We start from the raw sequence: 22,484 nt of genomic DNA, 5'->3' as shown, positions 1-22,484 counted from the left end.
CTAGATGAGACTAGATGAGGGTCCGTTTATATCCTCCCTACAAAGTTCACTGTTATAAGAAGTATTATAACTGTTCAAAAAATGCGAGGGGATGAGGGGACTTCTGGCTAGCACTGCATAGTCTGGTGGCCTACAGCTTCTACGGCATCCTACATTTCGATCCCTAGGTCTTTTGTCTCTCCAGGAATATTCGTTGATTGACCCTGACTCCATTAATCCATGTAGTTGGTGGTTTCATTCTTTTCCTCAATATTGTTAGTATGGAACTTTAGGTTAGGCAATATTATCAACGTTTGGAGCGTAGTGTATGTTGTGTGGACTAATTGATGGCGAAAAATAAATTTGGTGTTGACAGGATGAAATCTGGCAACGTGGCAACATAGACCGTTTACGTTTACGTCACGTTTACGTCAACTTCAACAAAGAAGAAAGCAGTGAAAGAAAAAGAAATATAAATAATAATATTTATTTTATTTTAAAGTTTATTAGCTATGGAAGTTAAAGTTGAAATTAAAACAGAGTTCCCTGAATATGATCAAACATGTACAGAGGATCATCTATCGACATCAGTGGATATCCAGGACTTAAAGAATGAACCAGATGAAGATCACTCAGGTGAGACAGGAAGTAATATCAATATCATTAATTACAATACACCCATACCTCGCTATACGGCCGCTCTGTATACGGCATTTCGCTATAACGGCCCTGTTCAATTACGGCACGGTTTCGATTTACGGCTTAAAATGTTTCGCTATAACGTCCCCATGTCTTTCTCGAGCAAAGGCAATCTTGCTGCACACTCTTTTCTATTTCCACTTGTTTATGCATAATTTGAAAATAAAATGAGATGAGGCCCATCTAAGGAATATCTTAACATTTTAAAGGGAATTATAGAAAAAGGTGGTTATAAACCTGAACAAGTGTTTAACTGATCGCAGGTACATTTTCAAAAACCGAAAAATCTGCGCCTGGTTATAAATGGTCTAATCTAAAGAATGATTAATTTTGCTACTTGGTGCAAATGCCATTGGTGAATTAAGCTAAAACCACTTCTAATTTGTCCAAAAATCCAGGCCTATTACAGGACTAAATAAAAATCCTTTACCCGTTATATGGAGATACAACAAGAAAGCTTGGAGTTTGTAGATTATTTTTGGTTTTTGGAATCTATTATTTTATACAGTGTGTCAATTTTAAAACTTACAATGGGCTATATCTCACGAACAAAAGCTGATATCGAAAAATGCTTGAAACCGTTTCTAGGATAGTAAGGGGGAACTAAAATGACATCAAAGAGAACTCACCCTCATCAACCCCCTAGGGCCCACCCACCACAACCAAAAAAGTTTAAATTGCAAACCCCTACTTGTGATACATCATTGAAAAGACTATAAAAAATTCTATCCAATGGTATAAATAATAATTATACAGGGTGAAGCAATAATTGTGAAACTTTGGCTTAAATAAAAAATTTAATAAGGTTTTTGTTGAACTACAAATTTGTTAACAATGTCAATTAAATAAATGTTCAAAGTGGCTTCCGTTGTTTTGTAAACAATAATACAGCCTATTTTCAAATTCTGCACGAACTTTGGCAAATGTTGTTCTTGTAATAGCGCGATATGCTTGCGTAATTCTTTCTCGCAATTCCTCAAGTAACGCAGGTTGAGTTTTATAAACAACTGACTTGAAGTAACCCCATAGAAAAAAGTCAGGTGGCGGTAAGTCTGGTGATCTCGGTGGCCAGTCAATAGGACCTCTCCTTCCAATCCATTTGTTCTGATAATTAGTATCTAATCAGTGCTTAACTGGAGCTGCATAGTGAGGAGGTGCTCCATCTTGTTGGAAGTGCAGCAAATCTTTGTCTAGAGCTAGGTTGCCTTGGTCGTCCCTTTGCTTCTCTAATTCATGCACAATTAAAGGTTCGATGGTGTTTTCCAGCATATCGAGATAAATGCCGCCACTTAAATTGCCTGGTATGAACAAGGGGCCAATTATAGCATCGCCTAATATTCCTGCCCAAACATTCAGTTTTTCAGGATATTGAGTGTGACCTTCTCTGAATCGATGCGGGTTCGCATCACTCCAGTACCGACAGTTTTGTTTATATACATTACCATTCAGCATAAAAGTACATTCATCAGTGAAACAAATACAAATACCAGTGAAGGTTGTTCGAGTAGGAAAGAACACGGGTGGTAAGTCTCGTCCACTTAGAGCTATTTTTTCCAATAATGGTGTTGTTAAGGACATTTTAAGGAGTAAGAAAAGACTACAGAACTCAACAATCAAAATAAATAGTGATCAAACAAATATGCAAAGGGATATGTTCAGTAAAGCTTGGAAAGAATTAAAAGACAGACAAAATAAAGGCGAAAAAGACATTGCCATAAAATACAGAAATGGTGTACCAAAAATTGAATCATTCAAGAAAGAAGGAAAAAACTAATCTCATCCCCATTACAAGTTTATTGTCAGAACGTCGGAGGACTTCGTACAAAAATTCAAGATCTGATTAGTTCTATTTTATGTTCTGATTATGACATTTTTATATTTGTTGAAAGTTGGTTACACGAGGATATTTTAGATAGTGAAATTAAAATACCTTCATATAGAACTTTTAGATGTGATCGTGATAATAGTTATAAGTCAAGAGGAGGAGGTATTTTGATTGTTGTTAAAGACTACATTAAGGTAACTGTGCTGAAACCCTTGTACAAATCTATTGAACAACTTTTTCTTTTATGCTCATTTGGTGAAGAAAATTTTATAATTGGAGGGGTATATATTCCACCAAAATCCGTAGAACAAATATATGAACAACACTGTTTATCAGTCGAAGATATATCCCAAAGGTATAATCATCATAAGACATATATATTCGGAGACTTCAACCTTCCGGAAGCTTCATGGGATAACAATGAATCAGGTGTCTTGGTGAATTGTCCTCAAGGTTCACATGCATTGTACTTAGCTGAGTTTTATGGGTACTTGAATTTTTTCCAGATGATTAATATTCCAAATGAAAGAAATGTGTTTTTAGACTTAATATTTACAAATGTTTGTGATTTACAAGTAGCAAAAGCCTCAGATCCGATTTTTAAAAATAGTTATCATCACATAAGTTACACTTACAATATTAGTTTGTGTGAACATCGAGGTAAGTCATTAGAATATACTGAATTTTATCATGATTTTGTAAATGCAGACTATGAAGGTCTCAATAACTATCTTTCAATGATACCTTGGGAAGACCATTTGAATTTGTCAAATGTTGATGATGCTTTAACAGAATTTTACAACATACTTAATATGTCACTATCATTGTTTGTACCGGTGAAAAGATTTAAAACTTCTAGTTATCCAAAATGGTTTGATGCCAACTTGCGTTATTTAGTTGTACAGAAAAAAATTGCTCATAAAAATTATTTAGCTTCCTGTAATCAAGAGGATTATGTGATTTTTTCAGAACTTAGGAGATTGTGTAAGGATCTATCAAATCAATGTTATAACACTTATCTGAATCAAGTAAATCATAATTTATGCAGTAATCCTAAGTACTTTTGGCAGTTTGTAAACAGTAAGAGAGCATCAAATGATTTACCAAACAGTATGTACTATGGTAATGCTATAGCAACAAACGGACAACAGATTGCAAACTGTTTCCGTCAATTTTTTTCAACAGTTTATTCGCCACAATCAAATATTAATAACTTGGAAGTAAAGGGAAACAACAATCTTTTTATACCTAATTTTTCAATATCAGTGAAAGATATTTTCAACAACATTTTATCCCTACCCAATAAGTTAAGCAGTGGTCCAGATGGTATTCCCGATTACTTTCTAAAGAACTGTATATATTCACTAACTAATCCTTTATATCTTCTTTTTGAGTCATCATTAAAGACATCAGTTTTCCCAACTTTATGGAAGCACTCTTATATCTGTCCAATTTTTAAATCAGGTAATAAACAAGACATAACAAATTATCGAAGCGTTTGTAAACAATCCTCTATACCAAAACTTTTTGATAGACTATTGCACGATCAATTAAAATTTTATTGTAAAGAGCGTCTAATACACAATCAACATGGATTTTCTCAGAATAAATCAACGGTAACAAATTTAGTACTCTTTGAACAAAAAATATTAAACGCGTTGGAGAATAAAAGTCAGATGGATACTTTTTGTACTGACTTCTCCAAGGCATTTGACAGAGTAGATCATAACATGTTATTGGGAAAATTAAATGCTTTTGGCTTCAGTCATCAATCCTTACAATGGTTCAATAGCTTTTTAAGAGATCGCACACAGCAGGTGAGAGTAGGTTGTTTTAATTCAAACATAATTCATGTGACATCAGGAGTACCCCAAGGAGCTCACTGTTCACCTTTGTTATTTAATATATTTGTGAACGATATATCAGAGTGTTTTAGAAATTGCGATTTCCTGATGTTTGCAGATGATTTGAAATTATTTAAATCCGTAGATTCAAATGTTGATGTAACATTAATTCAAGAAGATTTAGACCGGTTGAGTATTTGGTGTGAGAATAATATTTTGCATTTAAATGTTGCTAAATGCTGTTATATAAGCTTTTATAGAGGTAATAAAAAATATGATACTTCTTACACAATTAATGAAAATGAATTGTCTTATGTTAAAACAATAAAAGACTTAGGAGTCACATTTGATGAGCAGTTGCGTTTTGTGCAACATATAAATAGTGTAACAGTAAATGCATCAAAATCTTTGGGCTTTATCATTCGCAACTGTCTGAGACTATCTGTAGGGGCTTTAAGAACGGTATATTATGCTTTGGTTGTATCTAAAGTGGAATATGCATCTATTGTATGGTCTCCACAATACCGAGCTCATTCTACTACGTTGGAGAGATTGCAGAATAAATTTTTGAGATATTGTGCATACAAATTAAACATACGCATTACTAATCATGATTATACCTATATTTTAAAAACACTCAACATGAATTTATTAAAAACTCGACGAGATAACTCTGATTTGGTATTTGTGTTTAAATTAATAAATGGTTTAATTTGTTGTTCTGAACTTCTCCAATCTATTAATTTATATGTTCCCTCCAGAAGTCTCAGACATGTTGATTTGTTTTATATACCTTTTCATCGGACAAACTATGGTATGCATTCGCCCATTGAGCGAACACTAAAAATTATAAACGAGAATAACTTAGAAATGTTTGGTGTCTCCTTGGCTGGTTTTAAGAATCGGATTAAAAGAGCTTGACAGGTACTTTTTGTTTATTTGAACTGATTTGTGTAATAGATGTAATATGTGTAATGGATAACTATTAATATTTCGTTTTTGTTTAATAAGTATGTAATTAAGATTTATTTTACTCTAGTTTAGTAGATATTACAGAGATTGATTTTATACTGTATGTGTTGTAATGGGGGTAATCCCGTAAATAAATAAATAAATAAATAAATAAATATTTTTTAACAATCTCGGTTCAACGCGAATTCTTTCAGTCATGAGTTCACAAAACTCAATTCGTCGGTCTGGATCATCATCGCCTAGTTCTTGAAGGATTTATGTTTTGTACGGGTGAAACTTATGTAATTTCAACACCTTTCTAACCGACTCATGTGAAAGTCCTGTCATTGCAGATACTTGACGTGTTGATGCAGTAGGCTCTATTGCAAAATTTCCAAGGACCTCAATTTGGGATGCTTCATTCAGTAATCTTGGGGAATCCCTTTTTTTATTTTGCACTGATCCCGTTTCTCTAAATTTTTCAACTAAATCGCGGACGTACACGTGACTTAAATTTTTGTCCGGATGCCTTTCATTAAATATTTGAGCTGTTCGTAAATAACACTGGTTCTGGGACGCAAATATGAAAATGATCTCCACGGTATACTGCAGGTATACTACAGGTATACTGTAAACCATCGTGACAACTACAGCTTAATGACAGTACCGATCGTACAAATAATCAAAACTAATGACATTTAAAGGTCTCAAATAAACCAAAAATTATTGTATCTGACAGAAACCAAATAACGGCAAATTAAGTTTTGCAAAAACGGCAAATTAAGTTTTTATACAAAAAAATGTACCAACGGACATTTATCATTCACAATAATAGTCCGGGAGATAGCATTACAAATATAAAAGTCATAGTAAGCCGGCTGATATTAACACCCTGTATAATTATTGTTTAAACCATTGGATAGCACTTTCTATAGTCTTTTAAATGATGTATCACAAGTAGGGGTTTGTAATTTAAAATTTTTTAGTTATGGTGGGTGGGGCCTAGGGGGTTGATAGGGGTGAGTTCTCTTTCATGTCATTTTAGTTCCCCCGTACTTTCTTAGAAACGGTTTCAAGCATTTTTCAATATCAGCTTTTGTTCGTGAGATATAGCCCATTGTAAGTTTTAAAATTGACACACTGTATACCAGTGTATGTGCTTTTTTATGTATTTTTGATTTAAATAAAATAAACAGATAAAATGCATTTTCAACAGCAAACCATGTAACATATTGAATAAATTTGGAACCGATCCTATTAAATTTTTATGAATTTGTATTATGTAAAATAATTGATTCGTTATACGGCATTTCGCTTTGCGGCCATGTTTTGTGGAACGTATCTAGGCCATAAAGCGAGGTATGGGTGTACTTGGTTTTCCATACATTTTTGGTAATAATTTGAATATATACATCTTAAATTAATTCTACCATTTCCATAGAAGCTCTAGATTTTATGACTAACAAGGCTGTTGTTTGGAAAGTACAGTAGAACCCCTATTATCCGGGTGCGGATTATCCGTGCTATGATTTTCTATTACTCAAATTGCATTTTGAGGATTTATCACAATAGCATCATCCTAAATCACTCAACGGAAACTCTATATGCCTAAAGAGAGACTCATAATGAAAGATTTATTTTTTCTGTTATCTTTTTATGGATCACATATGTACAGTTGGGTCCCTGAAATTTTACCCGTGCTTCATCATTTAAAGCATACGAAATAAGTTGATGATAATTCAGAAATTGAAATTTACTAAATGCAACAGCATCAATTACTTTGTGGCTTTACACAACAAGTGGCCTTACACTTGGAATTCTTCAAAGTTGCTTAGGGGTTCCTTCAGTTTTCCTTCCTCCTGGCCTTACACTCGGAACTCAACTACTAAGTCACTAATTCTCCAATTTCCCAATTAACAATTAAAATCGATTAAAAAGAGGCATTACTTTTTCTAATTGGAAATTCTACTGACTGTGCTACTTTTATTCTCTATAAAATGTGTGTTCCTTGGAGAATTAAGTAATGAAACTACTGAAGGAAATGCAGAAGTTTATTGAGATGTTAACAGCTTAGGGTACAAAACTATACTAAAAACTAATGAATACAAACTATTCCTTAAAATCTTTCATATTCCTGGAACATATCATTGACACCTCGAAATTATCAGCATGGGTGTTTATCATCTCTGATGTTGTAGTTTAGCTAGATATTGAAATAAAAACACACACAGTGGTGTGCTCGCCATAACACATATACCACTTTTAGCACTAAAAATATTTTTTTGATTTTTGACACTTTGCCCGATTTTTAATTATTATGTGATACATATCGGGAAGGTGGTGGCAAGTCTAACCCGATTTAGAACAAAAACTGGATTTTTTAGTAGAAACTTTATGGGATAGTGCGAATAATGCTCATCCCATTATATAGTGGCAAGGTTTATTTACATTGCAGGCACTTATGCCAATTGACTCCCGAATTTTAAATGGGCCTCCAACTTCCGCTTCTTTAGAAACTGGTCTTTACACGGCCTCATACATCATACATACAAGCAAAAGAAATACATTCACAGAATAAAATTCAGAAGTTATTCATTTAAATTCGGTTATAAACGAAAAACAGATAAAAACCGTGTTTTATCCGTCCAGGATAATGAAGCGGGGATCGAGTTTGAATCAGATGCTTGGTATGAAGATTCAGACTCAGATGAAAACCACTGAGCGCTTTTGTTAAATTTTGTGCTTTCTATCTTTGAAGTTTAGGTTTTGATACTTTCAATAATATAATTTTCAACCCTATATACATATTTGTACTTATATCTTAGATATTAATAGACTTTATTAAAGTATGTTCCTGCATTTATTTTTTACAAAATATATATATTTTTAACCGACTTTAAAATTGTTATTTTTTCACGTTTCAAGCAGTGGCGGCTCGTGACCTCAGTATGCGGGTAGGCGACCTGTATCCACAAATTCTATTTTTTCTAACTTCATCATTATATAACTTTTTAGATAAAGAAATGTGTCCAGCTAAAGCACTGTTAATAGTTTGATTATTTTTTTCTAACCGTTTTAAACCTAAGCAATTGTTTAAATGTTCTTTCGAAGATTCATGTTTTTTAGCACCAGCTGATAAATTTTTCAAATCTGAATATCCCTGACTCATCCAAACATTATTTTGCTTCAAATTTGAGAGCAACAGACAAGGCCAACAAAAAAGTGAATTTTTAAAATAACTTCCGCTTAACCATATATGGTTTTCATACCATATTGTTTTAAACGATCTCGAAAATGGTCAATTATCTTTCTTATCTGTTGATATAATTTTTAAACTTGGTTAAGGCCGACCCATTGAAATAATTTCTAATGTTTCTTGATTATGGCGCCTTGAAAAAGGCGTATTAATCAAACTGAAGATTATATTGTGTAAAATATTCATTTTATTTTAATATGGGCGGTTTCACCAACGACAAATAGTAGTTTATTCGATTTATTCGAACACATCTACATTTCACCAACGTCAAATGTGACTTATATTATTTGTCTCAAATAAAGAGCTACTCTTCGAATAAATTGAAAAGTTACTCTCGCTTTAATTTTTAAATATCTATATAATCAAATGTAACAAAGAACATTCGTCATTTTAACTTTAAATTATCAAAATTGTATTGAAACACAATAAAAATAAAATACCTGTGTTGAGTTGCCTCCCCCCCCACTTGCAAAAATCAAAAAACAAATAGCCCTGATTTATGAGCTTTCATATTCCGCAAACTAAAAATTTTGAGCTCGTTCCACTGAGCAGGAATTTAATACTTTAGTGGGGGGTGGGCTGAGTCAGCCCCCCCCCCCCCACTACTTAAAAATAGGAATATTGAATCGGTTTTTGCGGCAGAATTACGAGCTATTTATGAGCTCTTGAAATTATATAGTTTCGATTTTTGCGCTCATCCCCTTCACCCCCAAACAACCCTTTAATTGATTTAACTTAAGAGAAAAATGCTGAGAAAACTTAAAATATATCGTATTACGGATATAATTCCTATAGCTTATATACTCTAAGAATAAACTATTAAATCACGTGCATTTCGATTATTGAGCTACAACCCCTTCGCAAGAAAACCACCCTATCTTCCCGGCTTAAGAGAAAGTTGTATTTAAAATGAATTAAATTAATTATTTGGCGACTACATATCATTTAATAATTTATAAGCTTCCAAATTACGCGCATTTAGATCAGTAAATTGCAATTTATTTTGTATAGTGCAGTCGCTGAAGGTAAAAATCAACGATTACCTTCAATTTCGGTGAACCTTCATCGATTTTCACGAAAATTGGAAGTTATTAAAGATCAAAGATTTTAATTATTCGTGAAAAAAAATGCATGCATGTTTTGAAGCGGTTTTTTGTAACTCACTGAAAAACTTTAAGTTTTTACAAAAAAGTTAATAGTAGTTTAATTCGTATAGCTTATATTCTAAGAATAAACTCTTAAATCACGCGCCTTTCGATTATAGAGCTACAACCCCTTCGCAAGAAAACCATCCCATATTCCCGGCTTAAGAGAGAGTTGTACTTAAAATAATTTAAATTAATTATTTGGCGACTACATATCGTTTAATAATTTATGAGCTCCCAAAATATACGCATTTCAATTATTGAATTGCCATTTTCTTTCTATAGTGCAGTCACTGAAGGTAAAAATTAACTATTTCTTTCGATTTCAGTAAATCTCCATTCATTTTAACGAATTGACAATAACAACTTGCGGTTTTAGCCTGGGGTATATGTCGCCCCTTCTCGGGGGGTGAAAATTACTTTATTAAAAATAACCCCACAAATCGAGAGAGGGACAAATTCTAAGCAAAATTTGTTATATAATGTTATTAATAAATCAATACTTTTTGAGTTATTAAAGATCAAATATGTTAATTTTTGTGAAAGAAAATATATGCTTTAAAGCGATTTTTCATAAATAACTCAAAAACTGTAAGTTTTTGCAAAAAAGTTTTCATCACTAAAATTGAAGCTAATAAAAAATATAATAAATTGCTTACTTGAAAAACCCTTTAATGTTAATTTAAAGTAAGTTATTGGTAATTAAATGTATATTTTTTTCTGCGACTGTTCAAATCTAAGGATTCAAGCTTAAATAACGGGAAAGAGATGCATTTTTTAACACTTAGGTACTAAATACTTGTCAAAGTACTTAGAAATACCTATCAAAAATGAGCTCCAGAAACGCTCACCAATTTTCGTGAAAATGAATGGAGATTTACCGAAATTGAAGGTCATAGTTGATTTTTACCTTCAGTGACTGCACTATAGAAAGAAACTGGCAATTCAATAATTGAGATGCGCATATTTTGCGAGCTCATAAATTATTAAACGATATCTAGTCGCCAAATAATTAATTTAAATTATTTTAAGTACAACTCTCTCTTAAGCCGGGAATATGGGATGGTTTTCTTGCGAAGGGGTTGTAGCTCAATAATCGAAAGGCGCGTGATTTAAGAGTTTATTCTTAGAACATAAGCTATACGAATTAAACTACTATTAACTTTTTTGTAAAAACTTACAGTTTTTCAGGGATTTACGAAAAACCGCTTCAAACATGCATTTTTTTCACGAATAATTAAAATTTTTGATCTTTAATAACTTAAAAAGTATTGACTTATTTTAATAACTTTATATAATAAATTTTGCTAAAAATTTGTTCTTTTATAGATTTGTGCAATTATTTTTTACAAAATAATTTTCACCCCCGAGAAGGGGCGGTATCCACCCTCAGGGTAAAGGCGCAAGGTGGTACCATGTCACCTTTGTTTCTTGAGGTATCCTCTAACCACTGACCAATTTTCGTGAAAATCGATGAAGGTTCACCGAAATTGAAGGCAATCGTTGATTTTTACCTTCAGTGACTGCACTATACAAAATAAATTGCAATTTACTGATCTAAATGCGCGTAATTTGGAAGCTTATAAATTATTAAATGATATGTAGTCGCCAAATAATTAATTTAATGCATTTAAGTACAACTTTCTCTTAAGCCGGGAAGATAGGGTGGTTTTCTTGCGAAGGGGTTGTAGCTCAATAATCGAAATGCACGTGATTTAATAGTTTATTCTTAGAGTATATAAGCTATAGGAATTATATCCGCAATACGATATATTTTAAGTTTTCTAAGCATTTTTCTCTTAAGAGAATCGGTACGTATTTTCGGCTGCAATGCTATTCAAATGGGGATTCATTTTTTTGAATCCTGAGAAAACTAATAAGTATTTTTGAAAAATTTAAACGCAGAATGAAAGATTACGTTCTTACCGAGGGCCGAAAGTCCCTGAGAACTTCTATAATGTTTATTTTAATAAGTTACAGGGGTGAAAAACTAAGCGAAAATTTAGTGTGATTTTCAGTTTCAAATATCTCATTCAAAATAAACTTTTTATTTATTCTAAGGGACTTTCGGCCCTCGGTAATAATTTAATCTTTCATTCTGCGTTTAAATTTTTCAAAAATATTTATTGATTTTTCCAGGATTCGAAAAAAATGAACACAATGCCGTGGTAATATTTTCCAAATCTATCTTTGTCTTACAACGCACTCAGCCGAATATAATATTGTCAGCATATATTGTCAGTCAAACACTGACAATCAGTGACAATTTTAAATATTTGACATTGCATCGGGAATATTTTAAATTATTGATTAAATATTATTGATATATAGTGTATTTGATAAATAATTGATTTAAGGCGTGAACTTAATAAAAAGTTATTTATTGTGTATTATTTGTGGAAGATCCAAACAGAGAATACATCAGGATAATATATTCTGTGATCCAAGTATTTTGTTGTTAAATATGTTCAAAATTGTAAGCATTCCATAACAATATATTATTGAAAAATCACTTTAACACTTTTCCTCTTTTCTCGATTGAGTATTAGTTTTTGTTGTACAAATAAATTATTACAATCACTGAATACATAGTGAAAAAATTATCACATTTATTATTAACTGAATTAACAATTTGCAATTATAAAAATAACAGTTATCCAAGAACATTCAAAAGCCATCTCTTTAAATTAATGATGACATTTTCAAGTAGAATGACATTCTAATAATGTTTACATATCGATACCAGTGTGAATTTTACTACACGTAATTTGCCGTGTAAAGACAGAAAAAGTAGGGATACATGTAAAATATTTGCGAATTATGTACCCATAGCCTTAAGTTAAATCAATTAAAGGGTTGTTTGGGGGTGAAGGGGATGAGCTCAAAAATCGAAACTATATAATTTTAAGAGCTCATAAATAGCTCGTAATTCTGCCGCAAAAACCGATTCAATATTCCTATTTTTAAGTAGTGGGGGGGCTGACTCAGCCCCCCCCCCCCCACTAAAGTATTAAATTCCTGCTCAGTGGAACGAGCTCAAAACTTTTAGTTTGCGGAATATGAAAGCTCATAAATAGCTCATAAATCAGGGCTATTTGTTTTTTAATTTTTCGCAAGTAAGGGGGGGGGGCAGCTCAACACGGGTAAATAAAATATAATCGACTCGACTCGAAAATAAATTTTATTCCACCACAGATTCACAGTATTCACAGATTTATTTGTTGGTGAATTATTACTAACATAAATTAACATACCCTTCAATAGACCAATCTTAAATTTGGCTGTTTATTATTCACTTTTCATAAACAAATTTAAATTGTCGTACCTATTTTTATTGAATATTTAACCTACTAACAGCCTCAATCAAAAAACAATTTAAAATAGTTTCACAACACACAAGAGAATCAACTGAGATGTGAGCGATTTTGTTATGCTGAAGGCCTGTAGAGTGTAGGCTCCAAAATCTGGTGCCTAACTTCCTAAAGAATTCGTGAAAATTATGGCCCAGTACCGCCAGAACTTAAGGGCTTTAGCTGGCGTAAAGAGCGAGATGGCACATCAATTCTGTTGCATCGTTGATATATTCTAGGCGACGTTTAAAACTGCCTTCCAATGAATACAGAATCTTAATACTACTACTACAAGGGGCGTACAGTAATTACAATTTCGGAGAGAAATTAAAAAATAGTTTTTTTATTGTAGGTATTGTGTCAAAATTTAACAATTTCGAAATAAGTAATTTATATTAATAATTTATATTATTGTACATTTGAAGAGGTTATATAGGCGGCGCCTATCTTGCCTACCCCGACGAGCAACCCCTGGTTTCAAGTCTCAATTAAAAAATTGAGATTTGAATTAAATTTTCCGATTTTTTCCAATGTATCCAATGGTTTGAAAAAAAAAACGAAAAAATACCTATTTTTTGTCTCAATTTTTCCCGTTTTTTTCCGATGTGTAAAATCTCTACTTGGCATTTTTGGAGGGCATTTGCCCCTCCCCCTGACCCTGAAAATGACTGAAATTTACAAAAAATACATCAATTTTATTACTATAGTATTGTATAATGTATTGTATATACAGGGTGTCCCGAAAAGATTGGTCATAAATTATACCACACATTCTGGGGTCAAAAATAGTTCGATTGAACCTAACTTACCTTAGTACAAATATGATCATAAAAAAAGTTACAGCCCTTTGAAGTTACAAAATGAAAATCGATTTTTTTCAATATATCGAAAACTATTAGAGATTTTTTATTGAATATGGACATGTATCATTCTTATGGCAGGAACATCTTAAAACAAAATTATAGTGAATTTTGTCCACCCCATAAAAATTTTATGGGGGTTTTGCTCCCTTAAGCCCCCGATACTTTTGTATACGTTCCAAATTAATTCATTATTGTGGTACCATTAGTTAACCACAACGTTTTTAAAACTTTTGCCTCTTAGTCTTTTTTTGACAAATGACCTTTTATCGAGATGTGGCTTCTTTTTCAAAATATACCTAAAAATGTAAATTATAAATACATTTTTAGATTCTTAACAGGTCTCTATAATCGTACTTAACCATATACAAATATGTGATGGATTCGAAAAATATTCAAAATAGGTCGATAAACACTGGCTTATCAAAAAAGTACTAAGAGTCAAAAAAGTTTTAAAAACATTTACTTTAACTAACGGTGCCACAATAATGATTTAATTGGAGCGTACACAAAAGTTTGGGGGTTTATAGGAACAAAACCCCTATAAAATTTTTATGGGGTGCACAAATTTCACTTTAATTTTTTTTTAAGATGTTGCTGCCATAAGAATGCCACATGCCCATTTTCAATAAAAAATCTCTAAGAGTTTTCGATATATGAAAAAAAATCGATTTTCATTTTGTAACTTCAAAGGGCTGTTACTTTTTTTGTGTGCACTATTGTATATAGGTAAGTGAGGTTCAATCAACATATTTTTGATCCCAGAATCTGTGGTATAATTTATGACTAATCTTTTCGCGACACCCTGTATAATGCTTGCCCCCCCCCAATCAAAATTTCAAATGACGCCCCTGTTATCTTTATAATTTAAACATTCGTATACATTATAAAATAATATGGTAACACTGTGGCACTTAACCATATTATCCAATTATACTTTGTTATTAAACAAAGCTTTAATCCATTTTTTCTTTGTTCCAACCTATTTTTGGATGTAGGAAAATGAAATAATATCATTTCAGATGTGCTACCTAGCTTACTGAAACCTAAGCGACATTGCATTTTATTTCATTTTGAACACGCATCTAGTACTCCTGATGAGTTTTGATATTAAAAGAAACGTCGCATAGAGTACTGATGGTATTCGGAATTAATTGAAATGCAATCGCAGATTTTTTCATTTTACGGCATTCTCTCTAATAGACGAAGCGATTAGAGTTAAACGTCGATTTGTATATGTATTGTGGGGCGTAATAACGGAGCCAAGAGTACCCTTTTTTTCAAATATCAGATATATTTCGGTATATTTTTATACCATCAGCAATGATCATGGGCGCCCATAGGGAGGGGGCAGACGTGAAGATGTTGAACATTACATTTTGTATACTTTGGATGACAATGTAAAATTTAGTTTTGTCTTTCCCCTGCCCATTAGTTTGGGCGCCCATATTTTTTTAACTTAAAAAATTGAGATTACAGCTTTATGGTTAAACTAATATGTAAAAATTCTCCAGTGGAAAAACATCTTACCATTTGATTTATATTTTAGGTTGTCTCCAGAAAAAGGACAAAATGAACTTTCTGAAAACATCAACTGAACATTCATCTCATAAAGAAGATATGGGTACACATGCTGACGAAAAACTATTAAATAAAAATATAAAAGTTCAGACTAAAAAAGGACCTTACAAATGTCAAATTTGTTTAAAACAATTTTCTCAGCGAAATAATTTGAAAATACATTTGAGAGTGCACACTGGAGAAAAGCCTTATAAGTGTGAAATTTGTTTTAAGCAATTTAGTCAAGTTGAACATTTAAAAACACATTTAAGAGTGCACACTGGAGAAAAGCCTTACAAGTGTGAAATTTGTTTAAAGTCATTTAATCAGGCAGTCACATTAAGAAAACATCACTTAAGCATCCACACTGGAGAAAAGCCATACAAGTGCGAAATTTGTTTTAAGCAGTTTAACTATTCAAGTAATTTGAGAAGACATTTGAAAGTGCACACTAGAGAAAAATCTTACAAGTGTGAAATTTGTTTTAAACAATTTACTCATGCATTCAGTTTGAAACTACACTTACAAATGCACACTGGAGAAACGCTTTACAAGTGTGATATTTGTTTTAAACAATTTTCTAGCTCCAGTAATTTGAAAACACATTTGATGACTCACACTAGAGAAAAACATTATCAATGCGAAATTTGTCTAAAGCGGTTTACTCAAAAAGCTCATTTAAAATCACATTTTAGAAAACACACTGGAGAAAAGCCTTACAAGTGTGAAATTTGTTTTAAAGAGTTTGCTTACGCATGTAATTTGAAAAAACATTTAAGAGTGCACACTGGAGAAAAGCCTTATAAGTGTGAAATTTGTTTTAAGCAATTTAGTCAAGTTGAACATTTAAAAACACATTTAAGGGTACACACTGGAGGAAAGCCTTACAAGTGTGAAATTTGTTTTCAGAAATTTACTCGAGCAGAAAGTTTAAAAAGCCACTTAAGAATTCACACTGGAGAAAAGCCTTACAAGTGTGAAATTTGTTTTCAGACATTTACTCGAGCAGAAAGATTAAAAAGCCACTTAAGAATTCACACTGGAGAAAAGCCTTATAAGTGTGAAATTTGTTTTAATCAATTTAGTCAAAATGAACATTTAAAGAAACATTTAAGGACACACACTGGAGAAAAACCTTACAAGTGTGAAATTTGTTTTAAAGAGTTTGCTTACGAATTTAATTTGAAAAGACATTTAAAACTGCACACTGGAGAAAGGCCTTATAAGTGTGAAATTTGTTTTAAGCAATTTAGTCAAGTTGAATATTTAAAAACACATTTAAGGGTACACACTGGAGAAAAGCCTTACAAGTGTGAAATTTGTTTTCAGCAATTTAATCTAGCCGATTATTTGAAAACACATTTAAGAAGACACATCGGAGAAAAATATTTCAAGTGTGAAATTTGTTTGGAAGACTTTGCTGAAGCGTGTAATTTGAATGCACACTTGATGAAAAACCATGCTGAAGAAAAACGTTTACTTTTTAAAAAAAGTGCATTTACAAGTGTGAAGTCTATTTTAAGCAATTTACTCAAGCCATCATCATCATAAGTGGCTCGACAATCCGTTGTGGATCTTAGCCTGCTTACAAAAAGTCGCCACTCCTGTCGATTTCTGGCAACTTCTCTTTAGAAGCTAGGACAATTAATCCCCGGACAAAAAATCCCCACAAATTATCCCCGGACAAATAATCCCTACAAATTTTTTTGGACAAAAATCTTCGGACAAAAGATCCCCGGACAAAAAATCCCCAAGAAATATTTGCTGCCGAATAGGTCTCTCAAAGTTTTCCCGAAATTTTACCAAATTTCGAATTCCAATTCCATACTGAACTTCAAATTTTACATGACAGAAGAGTGTGAGTTTTTTCAAAAATCGTGGAAGATATGGGGAATGAGCTAAGGCCCCGTTCTCATGGCGTGCGCTAACGCGCGTTTTGATAACGCGCGATTACAACTACATACATTTTACTTGAGACCGTTCACATGCCAACGCGCGTTTTAATGACCTAAAACGCGCGTTAGCATGTGAACGGTTTTAAGTAAAATGTATGTTGTAATCGGGCGTTATTAAAACGCGCGTTATCAAGCGCCTGTCAAGAGAACGGGGCCTTAGCTCATTTTCCATATCTTCCACGATTTTTGAAAAAAAAGCTCAACTTTTTGTCATGTAAAATTTGAAGTTTTCAGCATGAAATTGGAATTCGAAATTTGGTAAAATTTCGGGAAAACTTTTAGAGAACTATTCGGCGGCAAATATTTCTTGGGTATTTTTTGTCCGGGATTTTTTGTGGGGATTATTTGTCCGGGCTTTTTGTGAGGATTTTTTGTCCGGGGATTTTTGGTCCATGGATAATTTGTGGGGATTTTTTGTCCAGGGATAATTTGTGGGGATTTTTTGTCCGGGATTATTTGTCCGGACTCCTCTCTTTATCTTCTGACCCTTAGAATCTTTAGGTCTTCTTCCACATCATCAATTCATCTTCTTCGTGGTCGTCGTCTACTTTTTGTGCCCTCTGGTTTTGAAAAAGTTAATTTCTTAGTGAATTCGTGATCTGGCATCCAGATCCTGGCGTGATTGGCGTTAGCAATGTGTCCAGCCCATCTAAGTCTCTGCACTTTAACGAATTTCATAATATCTGGATCGGTGTATAACTGATATAGGTCAAAGTTGTATCTTCAACGCAATGACCCATTTTCATTTACAGCCCCAAAAATCTTTCTAATAATTTTTCTCTCAAAAATACTAAGAAGTTTTTTATCATTTTGAGATAAGGTCCACGTTTCAGCCCCATATATTAAAACCGGTCTTATTTAGGCTATTGATTATGTAGTGTAGAAAGGAACTACAACGTTAACGGAGTTTTATTGTTTAATATGGTCAATGGACCTCTAGATATGAAAAAACCGCGCAGTGCTACCATTTACAGGGGTGCGTTTTTGAGAAAGGGGGAATTAGTCCCTAGGCACAGGGTTAATTGGGTTGAGTTCTATGTACTTTTAATACAAACACATCTACAGAAAAATTGATCCATGTTAAATCTACTCTCAAAATATCACCTTTCAAAGTCAAAAATATTTTTTTTACAAAAAGATATTCAAAAAAAGAAGCCAAAAACACGAAAGAAAGCAATTTTGTTTTTTGTCCCATAACTTTTTTCCACGGGGATATAGGTATATGTATTGCTTCGCAGAAAAAAAACTTCCATCCTTCCTATTTAAAATGACGTTGGTAGAAGTCTCTAGGATTTATAGTTTCCGAAATATGGTTTTTCAAAGTTCGCCGCCTACAGCATTTTTGGATCATTTTCCTCATTATTCCGCAAACATTGCTCTGTAACTTTACTATACAGGGTGAGGCAAATAAAGGGCCTATTAGAAATATCTCGAGAACTAAAGGCAACAGAATCATGAAAATTTGAATTATGGGGTTTTGAAGGGTCATCTGTTTAATGAAAATATTTTCATCTATTTGCTACTTCCGGTTATACCGGAAGTTCCTTATAACTTCGATTTTTTAAATGGGACACCCTGTATATTTTTATATTTTTGGATTCTATTCGATGTTTTCTTTCTTAAAATATGAGGTTTTGTAATGTTATACTATACAGGGTATTTTAAAAGATAATTACGTTTTTTTATTAATTTCGTAGCAACATTCACACCCTGTAGAATTGTAGTAGTTTGACATCTAAAACTCTACTTACGTTTAAATGATTTTTAATATAGTCTACTATTGTTAAGAATCATTACTATAGCTAAATTTTTAATTTGAGTATACAGGGTTGGTCGAAACTCGGAATGAGTATTTTCTGAGTTTTCTTAAATGGAACACCCTGTATTTTAGTATTGTAATAAAATGATATTTTATTGTACTTTTTTATTTCTTAAGCATTCCCTATACCTAACTGCTTTAATTTGTGCTTAATTGTTAGTCGAACCAACAATATTAACTACGTAGGTATTTTGATAGCTAAACCATTATTGGTAATTTTAAGGATCAGTCTGGATTAATATGTATTTATTTCTGAAATATTATTTGTAATTGAATATTTTCACGGCCAACCTAATGAAATTTTACTTATTTTTTGTTGCAATTAATGTTTAGCTTGAATCACCAATAACTCACAAATTAAAGCAGTTAGGTATAGGGAATACTTATAAAATAAAAAAGTACCATGAAATATCATTTGATTACAATACTAAAATACAGGGTGTTCTATTTAAGAAAACTGAGAAAATATTCATTCCGAGTTTCGACCAACCCTGTATACTAAAATTTTAAAATTAGCTACACTAATGATTCTTAATAATAGTAGACTATATTAAAAATAAAAAATAAATTAAAAATTACTTGAACGTAAGCAGAGCTTTTAATGTCAAAGTATTAAAATTCTACAGGGTGTGAATGTTGCTACGAAATTAATATAAGAACGTAAATATCTCTTAAAATACCCTGTATAATATTACAAAACCTTATATTTTAAGAAAGAAGATATTAAGGAGAATCCAAAAATGTAAAAATATATAGGGTGTCCCATTTAAAAAATACGAAGTTATAAGAAACTTCCGGTATAACCGGAAGTTGCAAAGAGATGAAAATATTTTCATTTAATAGATCATCCTTTAAAACCCCTTTCTTCCAATTTTCATGATTCTGTTGCCTTTAGTTCTCGAGATACTTCTAATAGGCCAGTTATCTGCCGCACCCTATATACACATTATTAAGCAAGATCTGGTTTTTAACATTTTACATATACTTTGAATTATTTTTAATATATTTTATGATTATTTTTAAATTTCTCAGTAAAACTTTTTTTCTTGTACATTTAAGTACTATAGGTACACATTGTCCACTAAAATAGAGCTTATTTTCTTTACTATAAAATGGTCTATTGTAAAAAATTCTAGGACTATTTTTAAACAAAAGATATTATGCTTTTTCAAAGTGTGATATATTATACACATGCAATATAATATGTCCCACTAAGTTGGAACCATATACGGAAAACTTTATGAAAAAAAAATTATTCTTTATAAAATGCTGTGCACAGTCCAAAACCTAAGATTCAGTCACCATACAGTGAGCACGTAAAGGTTGGAATAAATTCATTTTCTCGAGAATGGACGATTTTGGAGAAAAATACCGAACAGGGTCAATTTTTATTTTTAAATTGCGTCTTTTTGGCATATGTATCATACTAGTGACGTCGCCCATCTGGGCTTGATGACGTCATCTATAATTTTTTTAAATGAGAATAGGGGTCGCGTTATAGCTTATTTGAAAAATAATTCAATTCTCTATTCAGTAATATAAACATTAACATAATTATTTATACGGGGTATCCAAAAATATTTTTTTTAATTAAATTTATTGACATAAAAAGAAGAATGTGTGTAATTTATTTAACTCAAAATACATTTTACTGCTATCAGAAAACAGGAAATAATGTTTATTTGACAAATAAATATTGTTTTTTGCTTAAATTCAATATTAAAGACGTCACCCACCTTCCTCTTGATAGTTTGAACATTTAATTTAAGCGAAAAGCAATTATTATTTTTCAAACATTTTTTCTGTTTTCTGAGGGCAGTAAAATGTATTTTGGACTAAATGAATTACATGCATTCTTCTTTTTATGTCAATAAATTTAAATAAAAAACATTTTTTTGACACCCTGTATAATAATTATGCAAATGTTTATATTACTGAATAGAGAATTAAATTACCTTTCAAATGAGCTATCACACGACTTCTATTCCCATTTAAAAAAAATCATCGATGACGTCACCACGCCCAGATGGGTGACGTCACTAGTATGATACATATGCCAAAAAGTCGTAATTTAAAAATAAAAATTGATCTGTTTCGGGATTTTTTTCCAAAATCGTGAATTCTCAAGAAAATGAATTTATTCCAACCTTTACGTGCTCACTGTATATAAAATTGTATCAATAGTATACGAAATATCTTAAAAAATTTGAATTTCGCCCAAGAGTAAAGTACATACCTTTATATTTCACAATATCGAAAAATGTTATTAAGAAAGAAAAGTTATTTGGAATTAAAAATTATGTTATAATATGCAATTATATTCTTCTAATTAAAAAAAAAATTAAAAATTTTTCTTAAATGGGGAACTTGCACATTTTTTTTTATTACATAATAATGTTCAGTTTTGTATAAAAATGAGATTTCCAAAATTTCCCGCTTCAAAAACTCATAATAATTTAGAAATACAAATTTAAAGTCTTCTTTATTTTAAAGTAGTTCAGACGGCCCGTGACGTCACATAGTTTTACATTAGTTTTTTATATGGTTATATCAGTGATGTGGGAGCTTAGACAAGGAAAGAGAGAGGAGGAGTAATCCTATGACCAAAAGTGAAGCCAAACTGACACCAGAGATTTTGATCATCGACGTATCTTTGGGGTATTGTTATGCATTGAGTATTTAAAATAAAAACATGAAATGTATTTAAAATGAAGAATTTGTGTACGGTAAATGTTTTATTAAGTTGCTAATATTACGTACATATGTTTCAATACATACATATGTTTTTATTACGAATTTTAGATGATGATTTACTTTATTTTTTATGAAATTTTAACCTTCAACGAACACCCACCACTGGCAACCCATTGTTATTTTTGACGTGACCGCCATGTTTCTGGTGACAAACAAACCAAAAACTGGCTTCACTTTTGGAACGTGTCACGGTTATTAGACTTTATTACGGTTGTCTTGTCCGACGGTGGTGGGGAGACTTATATTTTTGACTTTACGTCACAAGAGTTTACATTCCCATATTTTTAAATGATTTTCGATCATTGAATGTGTGTTATTGTGTATTATTTGTGTTATCATGAAATAATTATACAAATAGTACACATTTTATCTTATACCGGGTGGTGAATCGTAAAAAGGGCCATAGGAAACTCAATGTAAAATTCTGAATGGCAGCTAATCTGGAAAGCTCAACGTAGGTGGCGCTCGTGTAGTTGGAGGTCACGTC

At 32.0% G+C, this 22,484-nt stretch overlaps 1 protein-coding gene across 1 annotated transcript; it reads left to right on the top strand.

Moving 5' to 3' along the window:
• Nucleotides 1-409: 409 nt before the first annotated feature.
• On the top strand, nt 410-17,320 carry LOC126890589 (zinc finger protein 227-like). The gene is made up of 2 exons (XM_050659657.1): nt 410-615; nt 15,459-17,320. Exons 1-2 carry the CDS (start codon nt 492-494, stop codon nt 17,018-17,020), a joined length of 1,686 nt encoding a protein of 561 aa, XP_050515614.1. The 5' UTR covers nt 410-491; the 3' UTR covers nt 17,021-17,320.
• The last annotated feature ends 5,164 nt before the right edge of the window (nt 17,321-22,484 follow it).

This window comes from Diabrotica virgifera, chromosome 1 (assembly GCF_917563875.1).
Source record: "Diabrotica virgifera virgifera chromosome 1, PGI_DIABVI_V3a".
Lineage (NCBI taxonomy): Eukaryota > Metazoa > Arthropoda > Insecta > Coleoptera > Chrysomelidae > Diabrotica > Diabrotica virgifera.
This window is presented reverse-complemented; position numbering and strand designations above follow the sequence as displayed.